We start from the raw sequence: 20,558 nt of genomic DNA, 5'->3' as shown, positions 1-20,558 counted from the left end.
AAAGTAAGTACATCAATAACTGATTATATCGGAACAGAAAGAGAATACGAAATTTGGTATATGAGGTTTTTTTTGTTTGGTTTGGTTTTGGTTTTTGTTGTTTGGTTGTGTTTGGTTTGGTTTTGGGGTTTTTTAAGGGAAAAAAGTTAATTATTTTATAAAACATACTTGTATTTATTTTTAGTTACTACCTTAAAGTATTTCTTAAGGTAATTTGTGTGGATTTTTCCTCCTTAAACTGAACTATTGAAATGATGCTCCAAGGCTGGATTAGTCATCCACCAGCAGCTTTCCTGACTGCCCCAGTGAACATGGAGTCAATATGCAGTTTCATTTGAGCTAGGATTTGCCCAGAAACCAGTCATAACTGAAAACTTATTTTCTGGAAGTTTCCTTTCTCAACTAGAAAAACGAACAAGACACTGAAAGATCCAAATGATGAAATCTCCAATTAGTCGTGGGTAGCTCCAGCCCTCATTTGCTATAAATCATCTGAACCAAAGAAATTACTTCTTAAATAGACCCATATAAGAAAATATTGTCTTTTTGTTTCCATCTGGTAAAATCACAGGAGATGGCAGAGCAATCAGGGCTGCTTTCCCTCCATAGCCATTTTTTCATCACTTTATAAGAAAGATGAAGGTTCAGCCCTAGACAGTAATAATTCTTTTTGTAGTTTGATATTTGGCACTCTTCAGAAATGTGGACTGCTATCTTGAACTGTGGCGATGGCAGATTTAGACACTTTATATTGTATTCCATGTCTGTCTGCATCCTTCTGCTCTTCTTAAATTCTCCTGAAGGAGGATGATAATTCTTTCCATTCACGCCAAAATGTTAGTTCAGTGAATAAAGGACTCTTGATACAAACCAAATGAAAAAGTAATGTAATCCTGCCTTGAGGGGACAAGAATAAAGCCAAACATGAAGATTGAATGTCTGTCTCATGGCTGAGGTTGAATGGGTCAGAAGATGACACCTTGAGCATCTTGTTGTCCATGGGAAGGAAGGAGTTGCTGTGGCAAGGACAGAAATCCCACGTGGAAGTTAGTAAAGGTGCTGCATGGAAATCTCTACAGCTCATGCTTTTAGAAGTGAAACATACTTTTTTTCTCACATTTATTAAAGAAGTTAACTTCCCAAGATTGCAGCTAATTGCTCTTCAGATAGAGGTGTTTAGTGTCAGTGTGCATACAAGTCTGCATTGGTCAATTACCCATGGTGTCAGCTCAGAAGTATTTAACCTCTCTGTATTCAAAACCACCTGTTTCTGTGTAGTTTTTTGAGTCCTATTCTAGTGTATGGAACACTTAATATGAAATAAATGGAAACTGAGCTCATAAAGCCTTTCATGTATGCACCTCATGTCTGCAAGGACAGAGTTGTGCAATCCTTGATGGTCACTTTTATCTACAGTTTTCTGCTTGCAGCACTGAAACACATGGAGCATAGCCTTGGAGAACGTGGATCTGCAGTGACCTAGTTGACTGCTTACTTGAAATCTGAACTTGCATATTTGGCTTAGTTTGGCTTGATCCCTTGTTAAGCCTGAATTTCAGCCAGGCTTTGGGAGCCAGACGTTAATGGTGATGTTTAATCACAAGGTAGCTCTGCTAAAACCTAACAAAACAATTGATGTTTCAAAGGGAGGAAAAAAAAGTTAAGAATGCTAAATCTACTTGTGCTTTTCTGGTGTTTCCTAACCTTGCCAAAATTGTGTGAAAGCCACCAGTTTACAGCAGCATTTCTTTTTACATAAAGCAAAAGAGCACAGAAGGTGGCAGTGAAATTCAAAGTGACAAAAGATTTCTCCATAACAGGCTGTCATGATTTTGTCTATTTGCTGTTACTCCTAACCTACTAATTCCTTTCTTCACTTAATAGTTAGGAACTTTTCATTGAAGCTATCTTATAATGCACCTCTGCAACCTCACTCTGTGCTTGGAAAAAATCAGCTTTAGAATATGTTTACAAAGAGGTATCTTAGTGCTACTAGAGAATAGGTTTGACTTGATACAGTGGGTTTTTTCATAATTTCGTGCACTTACATGTGCATGAAATTCTCAGTGAATTCTTAAATACATTATTGTACTATATTATAATTATTATTATACTAATAAATCATGTGCTTCAGGAATATTAAAAAAACCCAATGGAACTTAAATCTACCTTAATGCAAAAAAGCCCCAAACATACTCCACAGGTGCTTACAGAACTTGGGTATTTATTTAAGCATAAGTAACTGTAACTTCCATTTAAATGGGCTTATTCTATAAGAAATTGTCTATCACTGAAAAACACAGTGCATTGGATTTTCAGTTTTGTTGACAGAAGAGATGCAACTTCCTTGATCCTCACAGAACATTTCCTTCTAGAAAATCTCATGCGTATGAAAGCTTATGGTAGAAACAGACCTCAGGTACTAACAGACATCAAGAAGCTAAGCACTAGATAAGCTTTTCTTCTGGATACTGGCTTATTACTATTCCTTTAGCCATTCATATGCTGAAACTATGCTTGTCTGTATTGAAAAAAAGCCTTTTTTTGTTCACTCCTTTTTGTACTGACATTTATAGAGTACCTAGTGTACTGTCTGTAACTAGGTATTGCAAGGGCAGTAAGGTTAAGTCTTTGCTGTGGGCTGTCATTTGGATTGTAGTAGTCAACGGGACATTAATTTGAAATTTTTAAGTATGAATGCTCCTTGGTGGATAAGACTGTTGTTGATTGAAGAATACTTGATTAGAAAATGGAGTCTGAAAATCGTTTTAAAGGAAACTTCTCTGTCACTGCTGTTTGGGACCCTAACATTGGATTATGGTACATTATAAAATATTGGTAGGAAAGCTTGGCAAATGGACTTTTGAGATTTCCCAACAAGAAAAGTGATTTTATAATATTTTTTTTCTGGAACGGAAAAAGCATATTTCATAGACAATACCAAGTGTCCTTGCAACTTTAGTTTAGCTCATGAGCAACCAAATGTAGTAGTGGTTTAATGAAAGAGGATTTCTTTGTTCTTTTAGGTTGCTGGTACTGGAATCCACAGCTCCTTCTGGAGACCTGTCACGCCCTCACCACATTGCATCCGTTGTTCCAAACCGGTATCCCCGCTGGTTCACTCTAAGTCATATCGAATCCCAGCAGTGTGAGCTGGCATCAACCATGCTAACAGCAGCCAAAGGTACAGCACTGTCAGTTATGTACTCAACTAAATGCATGCTTTTAATAATGCATGGGTAAGCAGATCATAAAACTTGGGTTTAGGAGTCCGGATCACAGTCTGGCATTAGCTTGAAATGCATACAACAAACTGAACTGGCTTAAATCTGTCATGTAATTTTCTAGCAGAGTAGTTAATTTAGTTGAGCATGGTATGAGGCTGATGAGACAGCATTTTGTTCTCCTGACACAAGACATAGACTGAGACACAAAAGTGGACAAGTCAGTTCTAAAATTCACAAATCAGAGTGACTTTTGGCCCTGCACTGCACTAACACCTTCAGACAGAGAAGTTTGTGGTCTCTTTTGTCTTTCATATGTGATTTAATTATAGAAGGTTTCTGAAAACAGAGTTTATATAATTGAAACGTCCTACTATTGCATAGCAATGTCAAGCTCAGTTATAATGGATCTCTGGGTGTTTAGAGAGCTTGTTCCATTTTGGTGATTCTGTTTACACCTTGCAGGTGATGTTCGGAGACTGGAAACAGTGTTAGAATCCATCCAGAAAAATATCCACTCCTCGTCACACATCTTCAAACTTGCCCAGGATGCATTTAAAATAGCAACACTCATGGACAGCTTGCCAGACATAACTCTTCTGAAAGTTTCTCTGGAGTTGGGCCTTCAGGTATTTCTGTCATTTGTTGTTACTATAATAGAAGAAAGAAATTTGATGCAGTGTTGATACACATAGCTTTTAAGCACAGGAAAGGGTACTCTTATTTGGGCTCTGTCTCAACTTGATTTTAAGTTCTGTTTTCTAATCCAAGGCTTAGTGTACTGGTAAACACAGACCAAGAATCTGCATAGCCTCTTTGTGCCATTCAGGTAGAAGGTAGAGCTGGCTGCACTTTTCTGTTCAGAGGTGACTAGTGTGGTGTGTTCAGGATTATATGTAGGACTGGCTAGAAAGTAAAATTGCTCTGCTTGCTAGAAATGCACTGTATTTCTGTGTGGTCTTCAGGGGTTTCTTTCTTTTCTCTCTCTTCCTTTTCCTTAAATGAGAACTGGTACATGCTTGTTGAAGGGCAAAGTCAACCATAATGACTGGTTGCTAAGACAGAGCATGTTGACAACAACCTTCTCACTTCCATCAAATCCTGTACCACAGGCTGTGGTATAGTCAGATGCATCCGAGTGTGCTTGAGGTGTAAAAGCACTGCAGATCAGTTTTCAGGCTCTGAGGAGAGATTTTGCAAGCTAGAAGGACACAGCCAAGTAGTAATATTACCTGACACTTCTGAATCTTAGAGTTTACGCAGTTCATTTCAACAAAAATAAATATCTCCATCCCTCTTTAGGGAATTCGTAAAAAAAACATGCAAAGACAAAAACATTTATTACTTTGCTTAAGTAAATAAAGCTTCAAAGACTTCCGGGGAAATGATATTTTCCCAATTGCTTCTCATTCTGAAGAAAGGTGCTTTTTTAGGGGGGATAGGGTTGTTTCTTTCCCCTAGATAAAACAGTCTCTGTCCTCTATCCTTGAATGATCTGCAGGAATTATTCTCTGTAAGCTGTTCAAAAATATCTGGAGAATGTTTTTCAAATTGTTTGACTTTATCAGCTGAAAAAGAGGAAATGGAGTGGAGAGAGCAAGAGGCTGTCATTTTTAACTCGTGTGTTTGAGTACTTAAAAGTTCCTATCTGTCTATGGCCTTGGTTTGCAATTTAATTTTTATTTTGTTTGTGTTCTTTTAACAGGTGATGCGGATGACGCTGTCAACACTGAATTGGCGACGGCGGGAAATGGTGAGGTGGTTGGTAACATGTGCAACAGAAGTAGGTATGTTCTAAAATTCTTCTCTTGTCAGCTACTCTTATGGGGCTTGATCTTCCTTATCAACACCCAAGTTCTGCAAATGCCTCCCACTTCATTTCATCTCTAAAATTTCTTTGGTGAAAACACATCACGGCAGTGATTAGTGGGTGTTTTTATGCACAAAGCAAATGAGACAGTAGTTGAGTAATGAAGTGTGACTTCTTTCCCGCATAAGATGGAGGTGTGCATAACCTATGGGGAAGTACCTGTGTGCAAATATACAATACCCAAAATACTCAGTACAGAAGTGGAAGAACAGTGCTCTCTCAAGTAGCATGTTCGGATCATTTTTGGGCTTTGCCATAGATTTCCTGCATGTCTTCATGAAGCATCCCATAAACCTTCTGTGTTAAGGTTTACCCTCTTCAAAATGAGGATACAGGGTCTGAAAATGAAGATAAGTGCCATAAAAGCTGTATAGCTGTTAAAAAATCAAAAATCAGCAGCAATGCTATGGGAACAAATTTAAGTATTTATGATAATGGAGGCATTTTAATTGTCAGTAAAAGTATTTCTGGAGAGCATGTTTTTCTGTTGTATTTCTTCCTTCTTCATATATCTGAGTTGGATTGTATTGTGCTGATGCTTCTTGAGTTTTAGAACTTCTGAGGATTGCTGCTGCTTATTCTCTGAACTAATTTATTCTTTGCTTTATGCTTAGCTGGCCTTATATTGTTATCAGTAGCATGGGGAAATAGAGCTTACCTTTGTATGCCCTCAGCCAGAAAGTGGTTTGTGTCTGCAAATTTTCATGCAATGCTCGTTTTATTGCTTTTATATCTTTGCTGAGATAATTTTTGCTGAGGTTATCTTGCAGATATTAGTGCCCAACTATTGTTTTGTGCAGTTGCATCTCAGCAAGTAAAATACTGGGTTTAAAATTGCTTTAAATTGGTTTACATATTCTAATAGAAGTGTCTCGTAAAGAACCTATGCAAAGTACTTTTGAGACTTAATCAACATAGTAAAGAATCAATATGGAAATGCTAGGAACCTATTTATTTAAATTAAGATACTGTATTCTCTGGCTATGCTGGTTTGCTGCAAATGAGTCAAGGGGTGCATGGCAAGCATCAGAGTCCTGCAGAGAAAAGACCTTTGTGTGTGGTTTAGGTGGGCTCACAAATGTGTGTAAACTGCCTCTACCAGTTAACTCTAGGTTCAATTTATGGAACCTATCAGTCAGTGTTTTCTCTGCCTGCCAAACACACTGTGTCGCTGAGAAATATAACATCCAGTAGTTCATATTGGCTATTGTATTTCCCTAATAGGGATCTTGATGATTATGTACTGATGAATTTGATTGCTTTAAGGTGTGCTTAATAAGTTCTGCTAAAGTATGCCATGATGTTCTCTTAAGAAAGCCATTTTGCCTACTTTTCATATGTGCTGTGCCTTGAGATTTACAGTGAGAAAAGGGGTTGTCCTGGTGTTCAAGGTGAGGGCTGCTTTTGAATGATGAGACAAAATGAACCTGAACGTTTTACCCAAATTGTCTTAAGTAAAACAGCTCAGCTGTCACAACAGGAGATTAAATCTTATCTTGCAGTCTCTTTTTGTTACTTTCTGGGTTTATGTGATTGCTGCAGGGTTTTCATAGTAGTCTTGGTTTTAATGTTCTTTTCTAGCCATGCTGTCTGTGAGCCCTTCTTGCTGGGATGTACTGGTAACGTCTTAGACTTTGTGGGAAGTATAATTTCCTGCTGAACATCTGTATCTGCTAGGTTTTATCAATTGTGGCTAATCCTTTCCATCTTTCCCCAGGTGTTTATGCACTGGATAGTATCATGCAAAACTGGTTTACACTTTTCACTCCAACAGAAGCCACTAGTATTGTTGCTACAACAGTGATGTCCAACAGCACCATTGTCCGTCTGCATCTGGACTGCCATCAGCAGGAGAAGCTGGCCAGCAGTGCTAGGACGCTTGCTCTACAGTGTGCCATGAAGGATCCTCAAAACTGTGCCCTTTCTGCACTGACCCTATGTGAAAAGGATCACATAGCTTTTGAGACCGCTTACCAAATCGTTCTAGATGCTGCTACAGCTGGCATGAGCTACTCACAGCTTTTTACCATAGCACGATACATGGAGCACCGTGGTTACCCCATGCGGGCCTATAAGCTGGCCACTTTGGCCATGACACATCTCAACCTGAGTTACAATCAGGACACACACCCTGCCATTAATGACGTTCTGTGGGCATGTGCGCTCAGCCACTCCCTTGGGAAAAATGAGCTAGCAGCTATAATACCTCTGGTGGTCAAAAGTGTCAAGTGTGCAACAGTACTGTCGGACATTTTGCGTAGGTGTACTTTGACCACTCCTGGCATGGTGGGACTTCATGGAAGGAGGAACTCTGGTAAGCTCATGTCACTGGACAAAGCCCCTTTACGGCAACTCTTGGATGCCACAATCGGAGCTTACATTAATACAACTCATTCGCGTCTCACTCACATCAGCCCACGACACTATAGTGAGTTTATAGAGTTCCTCAGCAAGGCACGAGAGACCTTCCTAATGGCACATGATGGTCACATCCAGTTTACACAGTTTATTGACAACCTAAAACAAATCTACAAAGGCAAAAAGAAACTGATGATGCTGGTTCGTGAACGTTTTGGTTGATGAAAAGGTTTGGTTGATGAAAATGCGTGAATGGGGATTTTTGGGGGGGGTGGTTTGTTTTTACTTGAGCCTGCCTTTGTATCCTTTTTAACTTAAAGAAACAGAGCCACACCGGTATTATATGTGTATAGTTATATTGAGTTTGCAAACTAAACTGTCATGTTGTGAAAGTTTGTGTGTTTAATTTTCTTTTCTTTTTTCTGTTTTGTATGAGAGAGAGGTTAAAAAAGGTTTGGTTTACACTGAGTATATGTTGTCAAGTGGCAAAAGCCCACATTGCTCTCCTGTTCTTTCTGTATACGTTCACAGCCTCAAAAACAAACATATATTGCAATGGCTTTAAAAACCAAACAAAACACCTCCATCCTGTGATAAGTACCTCGAATGGATTCAGCTTTACTCCTTTGTAACTCATCCTTACATTTCAGCATATTTAAACAAACCAACAAATGAAATACTAATAGTTAAAAGGCTGACCACGTGGCTTTGCAGTGCTGTTCATCCAGAAGCATGGCACACAATGCTTGTGCATGTGGAAACTTAGCGACTGTCAACATACATTCTCAGGGATTTATCAAAAAAATTAAAAAAAGAATGAGAGCATTTATTGTACTGTATATATATTATAGTATATGTCTGAATATTGAAAAATATAACATTAACTAATTTATAAAAAAATCTATGTAATGCAAAATACTTGAAGCTGCAGTAGCTTGGTTTTAAAAAAAACAAAACCTATCAGAAGGACTAAAGTGCGCCTTGCTTCAGGGTTGGCTCAGGTGGTGAACTATATGCTGGGCATCTATGCAGAGCCACCTTTTGGATTGCATGGTTGGACTGATACCTATTGGGGAAAATTTTATATATATATATTTATACAACCTGTGTATACATATATATGTATACACACATACACACATGCTTGTAACAGGCACTATAGTAAAGAGGGACAACAGAAAATACACAGCCAGAGCAGCAAGCCTTAGCATTAAGAATACAGTATGCCAGAATTGGGGTTTGTGCCTCCTAGCCTAGAAGACTTAAAGAATATCCTTTTTGACACAAAACGCAAAATGTTTTCCAAAATTATTGACATGATACGTTACGCCTTTGCAGTGAGCTAATAATAAGCTAACCTTTGTGCACAAATAACATATATATATATTATATATATATATTCTGCATAGGTATTTTGACTTTGTGCAGGACAGAAAGTTGTGTAGGTATGACTGTTCTACTTTTCAGTTTGTTTTTTTAATATATTTTATTTTCTCTAGAATTACTCAAACAAAAGCAGCCTTCTATCTTGCCTTGTCTTAATGCTTTAAAATAACCAAACTGGAGATCTAACTACCAAACTGTTCATTATATTATTAAGTACCAACTTTGGTTACAGTATAGTGTCTTTACTTTAGCTGATGGTTCTGTATCCTTGTGCTTTTTAAAGCAGTTTTTATGTTTTGGTGCAAAAGTTGTCCAGTGTCTCTTGTTCCCTTCATTAGAGAACATGCTAGAGGTATGTTTGTAGGTATTTTTGTTTAGAAAAACTATTTCATGCTCTCCATTTTATTTATTATAATAGGTAAAAAGGTTGTACTTTATCACCCATGTAAACATGCTCATGAAGTTGAAAGTAATTAAGATTTGATACACTGATATCAATTTATTTATGTAACTAAATCACTGTTTTATAAACTTGTTAATGATCAACAATTTTTTTGTTTTGATTAAAATTAGTTTTTTGAAAGTTGATTCTGCCTCCTTTAATGGTGTCTGTTACTGGAATTGAGTTGTGTTCATAGATCATGAGTGCCCGTCTAATGATTTCACTGCAGTGTGGTGGTATGCAATATGACCACCAAGTCCAGGAAATAAATGTGGTGTTCCTTAAAAATCTGCTGAGGAATGATAGTGTTCACAGCTGCTGGTGGAAGAAGACTTGGTACTTCAGAGAAGGGGCCAAATACTGCCTGTGTCTGAAGAGGTGTGTTCTGTACATCAAACAGTAAGCCTTGATACACCATCCTGGTAGGATTCTGGAGTGTGTGTGGGTGTGTTTCCACTCTGGATTATTTGGGTGACCGTGGGAGTTGAAATGTGCTGCAGGTGTATTCAAGGGCAATTCTTACTGTTCATCAATTGACTTTTGTAAAGTGTTTTGTGCATTTTTGAGTCATGCAGCTCATTCCACACAGTGTGAAGTTCTTGCTCATCAGCTGATAGCTGATATTTCTGTTTTTTGGAACTCTTACTCCATAGGAATTGTTTGAATTTTCTAGCCCTCGGAGAATAATGGAATATGACAAGGTTGCAAATTGAAGAGGAGCTTTCTGCTTTACCACCATTTAATAATCTTAAGAATGTTACTCGATGTCATATTTGATCTGATCACCTTCAATTCCTTTTTTTTTAGTATCTCCAGCTGAAAAGAGAATTAGTTTGCAGCAAGCAACTAACAGAGATACCAGTGTAACCATGAATTCTGACAGTGAGGCTTGCGTCACTGAAGATTCAGAAGGAAAAGGTCTGAATCTTTGTACAACTTGTCATGTAAAATATGAGTTTTTACCAAGTCTTGCTAACAGCTGAGATGTCCTGACCTAATAATACTAACATTCTGTGACATTTTGTGACTTCAGTTTCTTCCAAGTATTGAATTCTCACTACATTTTTGGTTTATTGCTATGAATTTTCTGTCATGGGCAGTAGCACAGGAAAGAAAAGAGAACTCCGTTCTGTAATAGGGTTTGCATGGTTGGGGTTTTTTTGTGGTTGTTTTAGTTGTTTTTTTTCTAATTTTACAAATTACGCCACCATAAGGATAGTTCTGGATTATGTAGATTGCAAAACTGAAGCCTCTTTGAAGACCAGGTGTTAGAATTAATTGCAACTGTGGTAGTTGTCACCTGGTTTGGACAAGCACATGGCTCCTTCTTGCAGAACTGGTGGAATTCTATTTGGCTTATTTTCATGACTGAATAAAATCTCTTCTGTGCCTGCACTGATGCTGTGCAGTGCATTTTACACCACCTTACAAGCCCTCAAGGCCTAACAGAGGCATGGCCAATCCTTCTAGTAAACTTGTCTCAATATATCCTGCCCTGGTTTGTGAAGGTAGGAGGAATCTACCAAAAAAAGAAAAGCCTGAGGGCTCTTGCTAGAGGCTTTCAAAAGTCTGAAAGTCACTCTTCAATAGTTCTTTAGTGTTCTGTCAAATTAGTTAGAGCTTTTCCTTTCAGTTTTGGTTTTGTTTTGTTTTTTTTTTAGCAATTCAGATTTTCATGTAAGTGGGTATAGGTAACAAATGTAGCAAAACCAGGGTGCTGCTTACGCAGAAATTTACACAGTCTACTGAGATGTAGTTAGAGTGAATTTGCAGTGATATTTTTTCACTGAGATGCCTTCAATTTCATAAAAATGAGGATATTTTACTGAAAAATCATACAACCTTTCATTTCTGCTTTTAAAACAAAAGTTCTAGGAGTTAATCTAATTTTAATGGAGGATATAATTTGGAAAAGTAGCAGTATAGCTGATACCTTTACCTGAATTCAGAAGTATGATATCCTCGGGTATCCTCTTGCTCTGCAGTTTTGGCTAGAAATAAAATATTCAGTGACAAATATTTTTCCACTATTTTAAGTGCTTGTTTAATGTATATACTTTGTGCAAGGATAAGTGGGGAAACAAGGAACATAAACCACAAAGTGTTTAGCCAGACCCTCGCCTTGCAACAGGCAAGACTATACTGAATGTGACATGAATGTGAAATGAAAAGCTTTGTAAGAATCCTAATTGTAGAGACAGCGGTGTTAGATACAGCGTTACTTGTGGGAAGAGGTTGCTGGGTTCTGCCTCCTGTGGAGAAGGGCACACTCCATACTGCACATGGCGAGGTAAGTCTTACCTCTGCTAACACCCTGGGCAGTCAGCATCAAGTAGCACCTACCTGTGAGCTGAAATGTTTGCAATCCATCTTTATGGGGCTATTTGTATCCCTACTTTTTCTAAAAATAGAGAATTGTATGCTTTGAGAAAAGAATCTGTCTTAAAAAGAAAATTATATCAGCTGCTGTATTTGCAGGCAACTCCAAGGTCATAGGATCTAAGATTTCTTTTAAGTTTCGTTGACTACAAAGCACAAGTTATTTCTAAAGCCAACCTTGACTAATTTCTATAGGTCTTTAGGCAAAGAACAATAATGACTAGGAAGTACCACAATCAGGAAGCCACCCAATGAGTCATCTTTTGCTGAGTTTTGTGACAAATACATTTCATTACTGGGATTTTTTTCTTTCTCTTTAGCCTTTGTTCTTTTGCATATGTAATTGAAAGAGCTTTGTATTTGGAAAAATGTTTACATGCAAGGTGATGTACTTGTGGTTTGATGATGTAAAATGAGCAATAGAGCTATTGCTTGGTAACCATGCTCCATGGTGTTGGAAGAATCTGTGGAGCAGTGAAGGGGAAGGGCGAGCTGATGCAGGGGCTGGTGAGCTCAGTGAGGCCTAAGGGAGCAGGCACAGCTGACGTGCAAAACCAGCACTGTCTGCCTTTCCAGCACTCTGACCTTGGAATTGTTGGTCTCACCACAGGGAAGTCTTGGTTTGGTGTCTCAGGCATCAAAGGCAGATCACCATTCAGAAAGGATTCTGGAAAGTTAAAAAATGGACGAGGGTGATTAAGGACAGAGCAAAATATTCCTCTGGTGAAGCTCCTGGAATTACATCAAGGCTAATGTTGGCAGACACTTTTGGGAAGCATGTTACTTAGAAGAAGTAGCAAGAGAAGTGCCAAATTCTGCCTTGTCGGTGGGCAGGAAAAATCATTTGGGGTTTGTGGCCTTCATTTCTAGATGATCTATCTTTCATTAAGCAGCATAATGTCTGCTTGTAACACTATATTGCCCAGCTTTTCCAATGCCCAGGCAAGAATCAGGCAGATGGCCACTCATCTCTTATCAAATGGTGTCCCTGAAGCCTTCTGTTGCCTCTGAGAAGGCAGGGTGTGGGACAAAGCTGAGCCTTGCTTGAGTCAATGTCTTGAGGAACCCTGAGCAGCACAACCAGACCAATTCAGTAGGCCAAGGCTGCAACAGGGAAAATTACATGAAATGCTTTCCCAGCAAGAACCCATTTATAAAACTCTTAACCAGCAGTTGGTCACTTAAATGAATGGAAATTGTGGGTTCTGAAGAAAACATTGTCTTTGGTGCCTCTAATTGACATTTCGAATGTGCTTAGTAGATCAGTAGATTACTTTAAAATATCCCAAATAAACACCAAAGTGGAGCACATGTTAACTTGTTCCTGAAATGAGCAAATGGACTTGGAGAGGAATTTCATCAAACTCATGCTCTGCCTGTTGCACTATGAACATGAAGGTGTGAAAGGCAGCTCTCACTAACACTGTTGTGACAACCATCACCCCTTTCCAGCTGATTTTCGTGTAAGAGAGGTGAGGAGGTATTTTTGTGGGGTGTTTCCTTAGTTTAAAACCTTTTTCTCTCTAGCCGCCTGATGACTGATTCCAGGTGTGGTATAGGTGCTGCATGGGAAGACTCTGTGTGGTTACTCAGGATGTGTTTGCTGCACCAATCCTCTGTGTCAACACAAATGTCTGACCCAGTGCATACTTCTTCCTCCAGCAGCCTGCAATTTTTACATCTTTCAGGAGGTTAGCTCCACTTCTTCAAGCTGCAGGTTCTGGGGACTTTTAGTTTTGAAAAAGGAGCCTTTCCAACCATTCTTGAAAATCTGGAGTCTAATTTTAAATATGTGCTACAAGGCCTTTAGCTTGGCTGCTACTTAGTAATTTAGCAGGTCTTTCATGTGCTTTGTCTAAATCATATAATAAGAAACTGAGAAGCCTAATAGACATGTTTTGAAATTTTGATGTGAGATGATACCAAAATACTAAAAAGAACCTGAAGCACTGCCTTATGGAGTGGTGATTTTAGAGGGAGACTGTACTCAAGAGTTTTCATCTGCTCTGAACCTCTCAGTATTTTGTGTGAAGGAAAGTTCACGTGAGAAAGACTTAACTATTGCATGGTGGCTTTGGTATCACAGCCTGTATTTTCCCAGCTACCATTCTATTCTCCATCTGAGGAGATCCAGGATTTTTTCACTATCTCAGCAATTCCCTTTTTTAAATCTTACCAGTCACATGGTACATACAATGTTAAACCATATTCCTCTTGAAACTGCTGGACTGCATTACCTTAGTGGAGCAAGCAGAGTTTGTCCAGATTGGGTTCAGTTTGACTTTATATGGAAACCTTGAGCCTAAAACTGGTAGGTTACTGCGCCTCAGAGGTAATTAGGGGCTGTATATACTATTCTCATTTGTGGAAGAAGTGGCCACCGCTCGTGGGGAAGCAATATGGCACAATCAGAGATTGATATTATTAATTTTGTGAGTATTTGGACTTCTTTGTACAGCAAATGCGGCCAATAAAAGCCAGAAGCTAAAAAACATTTTTAAGGCAATAATTTGCCACATTTGGTCTTTCATCAGAAAGAATAAAGTCAAGAAAACAGTAATTACTGGCTAGAGTTGGAAGTGCATCCACCACTAAGCATATGCTCTGCCAAGGCACAAATTTTCCACTCCTAGAAAAGTTCAGGCAAACCAGACAGGATGATTTTGTTGTTAGTTGCCAGTTGTTTAGCACTCAAATGGTCTGTATGCAGTTTATGAGTGTGTGTGGGAGATCTAATTGGATGAACAAAAATGGCACTGACTCTGTTGAGCACAGTATGAAAAGGCTAGTTTATGCACCTATTTGTGCTGCTGAAGGGGAGACCAACATGTTTCTGGCATACTTGCCACACTGGCAATCACACTGGGCTATCTCGTTGCTCACCCTGCATTATATGCCATTACCAGCAGCAATCCCAAATCTGTTTTCTGGTGATAGGAACTAAAATGAAAGACATTTCTAGCATTTGTCCAGGTGCTTGAGAAGTGCAGCTGCATTGAGAGTTCTGAGCAGAAGCCTGAGCTTTAGTATCTGCTGAGTTCAGGACCTGAATTTGCCACTGATTTCACAGTGGTTTTGTTTTTGCTACCACTCAAGTGTGCACTTATAGGTGAGTGTCTTCAGCAGAGACAAATACAGACTCACTTCATGGTTTGGGGACAATGTGTGTTATGTGTATGTGAGTGTGCAAGCCCAAACAAGGCTATTATCCATGGCCCAAAGCTCTTCAGATGTTGCAGTTGGGTGAAGCATTTGTGGCACAATGCATGAACCGTCTGAGTTGGCTAGCTGATACCCATATCTGTGAACATCCAGCAAGGACATGCTGTGGCTGGGCCAGAGGGCAGCAAGGGGAACAAAACAATGAGTCAGCATGTTTGTTTCTGTCCTTAAGTCCATGTCTTTATAAGCCATGGACATAAGTAGCCCTGGAGAAACTGCTTCTTCCTTCTTTTTACTAGTACTAATTGCTTCTCTATGGTACAAATGGTGGTAAGGATTCAGGCAGCAGGTTGAGCCCTGTCTATGGTATGTGACTGCCAGAGATCACAGATCTTCCTTGCAGCCTTCCTGTGTTGGGTGCTCCCGTCCCATCCATGAGCCTGACTGACTGCTGCCTTTGTTTGGAGTGAATGCTCTTCTGTGCAGCTCTTGGCTTTTTGCAGATGTTGCAACTTGCCAGCAGTTCTGGCAAGTTTCTGTATGTAAGAATTGGGAATAATTAAAACTTACTGAATTGCAACACTGTGGATTTGTGGTTAAATTCAGAAATTACAGAGTTTTGGAATTCTGCTGTAAAGAATATTCCTTGCCTAGTGTAATGCATCCTTGATGTCTGGCTTTTACAAACAGCAGTGGTTTTCAGCTTGCTACATTTAATGTTCAGCAGCGTAACTGCAGAGCCCTCTTCATGTTACAGAAAGCATATACAAGACACATCTCTGGAAGCTGTAATTCAAGAAGACTAAATGCATCTGTTCTGTAGGGTTTTTTCCACAAATTCTTGCCCTATATTACTGGACAAGTAGAAGTCCTATGGCAGGGATCCCTAACATGAAGACCAGATGTAAGGCTGGAATTGTCTTTGGATTTAGCTCTGTTTTAGTAAGTTACAGGATTTTACAGCTGAGCTTGTGTGCGGGAATAGTCACTGTCAGGTCAGTGGTTAACTTCCATAAAGTACTGCACTATCAAGAGGGTTTAGTGGAGTGCACAGCCTGTTCTTTCAGCTGCTGGTGGGAGCCCGTGCAAAGTGTGTCACCCTAGAGGACTGTCGAGTTATTCATGGGTCTGGGTCTTCAAAGAGACAGGAGCAGTAGCTGATTGCTGTAAAGCTGTTTATTGCGTGAATGCATCAGTCTTGAAGGCAAAGAGTTCAGAATATTAAAGTCCATGCTAAAGCTTTCTGGCATAGAGTCCTGAGCAGAAGCAGCAGCAGCCCCCTGGCATTTCTTCTTCTATTCTTCTGTTCTTCTCTTTTTGATCTTCTTCTGTCTCTTTTTCTTCCATGTGTGGTGGTGGTGGTGGTGATGATGGTCTCTCACCCCAGTACAGGGGGTTTTTTATTCATAAATTATCCAATGAACTAAAAACACAAATCTAAACCATTCTTTTTACACCTATCAAAACTTAATTCTTTAAGTATGAAAATAGTATCAATTTTTACACATAATTTACACATATACTTCTATCTATTCACGTAAATGGTTCTATCTGTTCTATCTAGAAAATGTAAGCAATGTTCTTACTATGTTTTCATTATGTCTGGGACTAAGTTTCTGAACTTTTAACTAGGCTTTAGGCTGCTTGAACTTTAACTAGACATTAGGGCTTTTTACTCTCTTCAGGCACTTAAAATATATTCTTACTTATTTAAAACACTTCTACTTCATATCTATGTGGCTTAATAATATTCCTACTTACTTCAAACTAAAACTTACAGTTCTACTTCCTGTCTGTGTGGTTTAATATATTTTAATTTCTCAAAAGGCTCTAATTCAATCCCTGCATTATTCTCTCTCTGAGGGACTCAGAGAGGCTTCTATTTTACACATTCCAACAGGGGACATCTGCCCAGAGCTGCTGGGGTGATCCTCACTTCCACCCCTTTCTGCAAAGATGGACCCCGGGAGGAGCCTGTCCTGCTCTGCCTAGAGAGACCCATGCCCTTGTGAGACACAGCACATCTCAGAAGCAGGCTAGAGGGAGTATGCCAGGGAAGCTGGAGAGGGAACCTCCAGGCTTTCTTAAATGGAGAAACTTTTCATTTAGTTTCCTTTGTCTTCATTATAACAGCTTAAAATAAAGAGCAAAATAGGAGTGAAAAATAAAACTTCAACAAATTGCTTCTTGGCAGCTCTGTTTCACTCACTGATGTTCTGCAAATGCATCAAAGCTCTTTTCAGCCAAGTGCGTAAAAAAACCCCCTATTTAAAGGGAGCTGTTTTAAGTGCCTGCTAAAGTAGGTTTCCAGACTACTGCTTGCTCACTTAACAAATATCTCACTACATGCATGCTGCAGAAATATGCATGGGGAGGAATAGGGAGATTCCCTCCTTAGGTGAAGCTCCCGCAGCAGTAATGTTAGAACCCTCAGAAGAAGTGGTAAGTGTCTAGCAGCAGCTGCTTTTAAAGTTTGTCAAACAAATTAACTGACTCCAGCACGAGAAAGTAAAGAGCCATGATGTCAGAGTCTGAAGACTATTCATGCTTTTTTTTCCCCTTCCCTTCCCTTCCCTTCCCTTCCCTTCCCTTCCCTTCCCTTCCCTTCCCTTCCCTTCCCTTCCCTTCCCTTCCCTTCCCTTCCCTTCCCTTCCCTTCCCTTCCCTTCCCTTCCCTTCCCTTCCCTTCCCTTCCCTTCCCTTCCCTTCCCTTCCCTTCCCTTCCCTTCCCTTCCCTTCCCTTCCCTTCCCTTCCCTTCCCGTTTTGGGCTACAGAACTGCATTAGAGATTAGGATGCCACCATTGCTTTGTTTTGTTTTGTTTTTGTATATGTGTGTGCATACACACTTCTTTAAAGTCCTGATACAGAAACAGAAGAATTGTAGAACTGTGTCTGTCTCTGCCAGTGCCATATGTTTATAGCTGAGTTATAAAACACTTGAAAGCATGGGTTTATAAAGAAAATAGTAACACATCCGTAAGAATGTTGATGCTAACAGGCACCACCATAAAGGGTTTAAACATCTGTCTTTTTTCTGGAAGAGGATATACTGGCTTCTGCCAGTGAAATTTCTGTGCATTTCTCTTCTTCGAACCAATTGAATCTTCAGTGTCATCTAAGAAACCCTGAGTGTTGTCTGACACTTAAGTTGGTGCCACTATGTAGCAAAGCAATGTGTTTGATATCTAAAAGCTTTTACAATTGCAATATGGAAATGACAGCCCTTTTCAGAACATGTAATTTTTCCTATGTGTGTATGATAGAGAGCATATTTTTTCCAGCTTCTTCCCTACTTCTTATGTTCTGAAATAAATCCAAATATGTAGCAAGTGTTCTTTCTGTTCCAGGTGCAATCACTACACCTGCTTTTGCTAAAATTCCTTCCATGATAAACTTAGCTTCTAGTCATTAATGCATCTCACTAATTTTCTTCTGATTTTCTTATAGGCAACAATAGATGTTTCACATTGGCTGCAGCTCAAATATTTCACCTAAGCTGTTATGAGCACTTTTGGAGTGGATCCTTCTCTTTTGCTAGCAAGCTGCAGCCAGCTTGGGACTGGAGCAGGGAAGCTGTGCAGCATTTTGCAGCTGCTCAGGGGTGTCAAGCTTGTCTGTCACACTGGACATGGCAAAGCAGATCTGTAGCCCGGGTGAAGTGACACAGCTAGGACTTGAGCTGTGATCCCAGGGGATAATATACTCACTGCAAAGCAGCACAAGCAGCAGACAGCAGCATCAAACTCAGGAGTGCTGCTATTCTGTTGGACATGGCTGAGCCTTTCCTGGGGTCGCTACCACAGTCTTTCCATTCTTTTGCATGATATGTAGAAACAATGCATGTTTTTTAGTGGTTGGTTGTTGTGTTTCCTTGTTGCTCCCACAGAACACGATGCTCTCTGTCACAGAGTCTCCTGGTGTGTGCCAGCAGCCCACTGCAGCCTGGTGCCCCAAGTGAACCATGTGGGATGAAACTATTTCGACTGTAGGGAGAAAAATATGCCTGAAGAGGCTCAAAGACAAGACAGGGAGTGTTCACGGTCAGACTCTGGAGCCACACTTTCACAGTGAAATAAAAAGGGGACCATGTTGCTGTGGGGTGATGCTCAACCAGCTGCTGATGGGAAGGAAGATACTGAAGAAATGCTTTCAAAATGAAAAAAAAAGTAGGTTTAGATTAGGAAAAAGATGTGAGGGTGGTGAGGCACTAAAACAGGCTACACAAGGAAGCTGTGGATGTCCTATCCCTGGAAGTGTTCAAGACCAGAGCAACCTGGTTTATTTGAACGTGCCCTTGCCCACAGCAGGGCTGCTAAAACCATATGATCTTCCAGGTCCCCCCCATACCAAACCATTTAAAAAAAAATAAAAATAAAATCCCAGTGATAGAGAAAATCAGGTTACTTGTCTGTATTTTCTGAGCTGTAGTGTGATCAGTGATTTCTACAACTGGGACAGTAGAAAACAGTCTGATATAAGATGGACTGCTTTCCCCTCTGATGGAGGTGCAGTATCACACAATTCCTTTCATATCTTTAGCAAATCTCTCCTGCCAACTTCCCAGAAACTTCCTAATTTTCAGCAGGCTCCAGAAGGCTCAGGGGAGGTGGATGCTGAGTGTCATGATGAGCAGATTGGGAAACGAAGCCACCGTCAGGACCTCAGGCCAAGGACACAAGCTGCAAGCTGGGACAGCAGGGAACAGGGCAAGATGAACTTGGGTGCCCTCAGTTCATGACCCTGGCAGGTCTGTCCTTTCAATAAGCCAGACAGGGGCTCAGCTGCAGTACTTCTCGTTACAATTTTGCACCTATATGCACGAGGAATGCCTTGGTGCAAACATTAGGTGAGAGCTGTAGTCGAGCATAACCTAGACAGTCTCTGCAAAGTCAAAGTCACCATCTTCCTAAAAGTCTGCAGTTCATGAATGGGGATCTAATACTCTTTCTTCTCTAAAACGGCATCAGAACATTTAACTCAAAATCCTGAAGATCCATGATCTTATTTATTAGGTTTTGCTTTCAAAGACTCAGGGTTTTTTTAGGTTTCCCTCTAAACTGCCTTCCTTCTTCACTGGTCCCAGTGAGAGATGATTTTCTCAGGTTAGGACCCTATTCTTCACTGTAATAGTATCCCTAAGGGGACTCACAGCATGTGACTCAGGTGGAAGCAAAAAGCAAACCCTGTGCAATGTATCCAGTCTTTACACATGGCTGTACTTTTGGTGAATGGTAGGAGTTTACTTCAGTAAACTTCAGAACTGAAAATAATGATAGGAAATGTACTGTTTTGGTTTAGACTAATTGCAAATACAGCAGTGGTGTGTTACCCAAATAAATCACTCATTGCAAGCTGCTTTGTGGCTTCCTGTGATAATTAATAATACCCGAATTTAGGTTGTCAGGTAAATGTTTTTATTACATTGGTGTCTGAAGACCACAGTATGGCCCAAGTCTCCTTGAATCACCTATGCCTTCAGAGCAGGTATTGGAATTGGCACAGAAAGAAAAGGAATTCTCCTATTTAAAACTATATGGCACTTCCCTGGTGGCTCCTTTCCTTCCTGAGCCTGTTACCTTTTCAAAGAAGGAGAATGACTTCAGCTGGGCAGTATATTCTGGCTAATCAGTCTCTGTCTCCATTGCACAGATAGTATCAATGTGGTAGCATATGAACCTCAGATGTAAATTGCAATAACAATTTATGTTGTGTTTGGAAGAACAATTAGATTATATG

At 39.8% G+C, this 20,558-nt stretch overlaps 1 protein-coding gene across 2 annotated transcripts in view; it reads left to right on the top strand.

Moving 5' to 3' along the window:
• Positions 1-9,426, top strand: part of ZSWIM6 (zinc finger SWIM-type containing 6) — a 105,981-nt gene extending 96,555 nt beyond the window's left edge. For both annotated transcript variants that reach the window (XM_088157042.1, XM_014881804.2), the window contains 4 exons: positions 3,027-3,184; positions 3,690-3,853; positions 4,930-5,011; positions 6,812-9,426. In XM_088157042.1, coding sequence (XP_088013168.1) covers positions 3,027-3,184; positions 3,690-3,853; positions 4,930-5,011; positions 6,812-7,674 — 1,267 coding nt within the window. In that variant the 3' untranslated portion in view covers positions 7,675-9,426. The remainder of the gene's footprint in view (positions 1-3,026; positions 3,185-3,689; positions 3,854-4,929; positions 5,012-6,811) is intronic.
• Positions 9,427-20,558: the final 11,132 nt, after the last annotated feature.

Source organism: Sturnus vulgaris, chromosome Z (assembly GCF_052056855.1).
Source record: "Sturnus vulgaris isolate bStuVul1 chromosome Z, bStuVul1.hap1, whole genome shotgun sequence".
Taxonomy (NCBI): domain Eukaryota; kingdom Metazoa; phylum Chordata; class Aves; order Passeriformes; family Sturnidae; genus Sturnus; species Sturnus vulgaris.
Note: the sequence above shows the minus strand (reverse complement) of the source record. Positions and strands in the feature narration are given on the sequence as shown.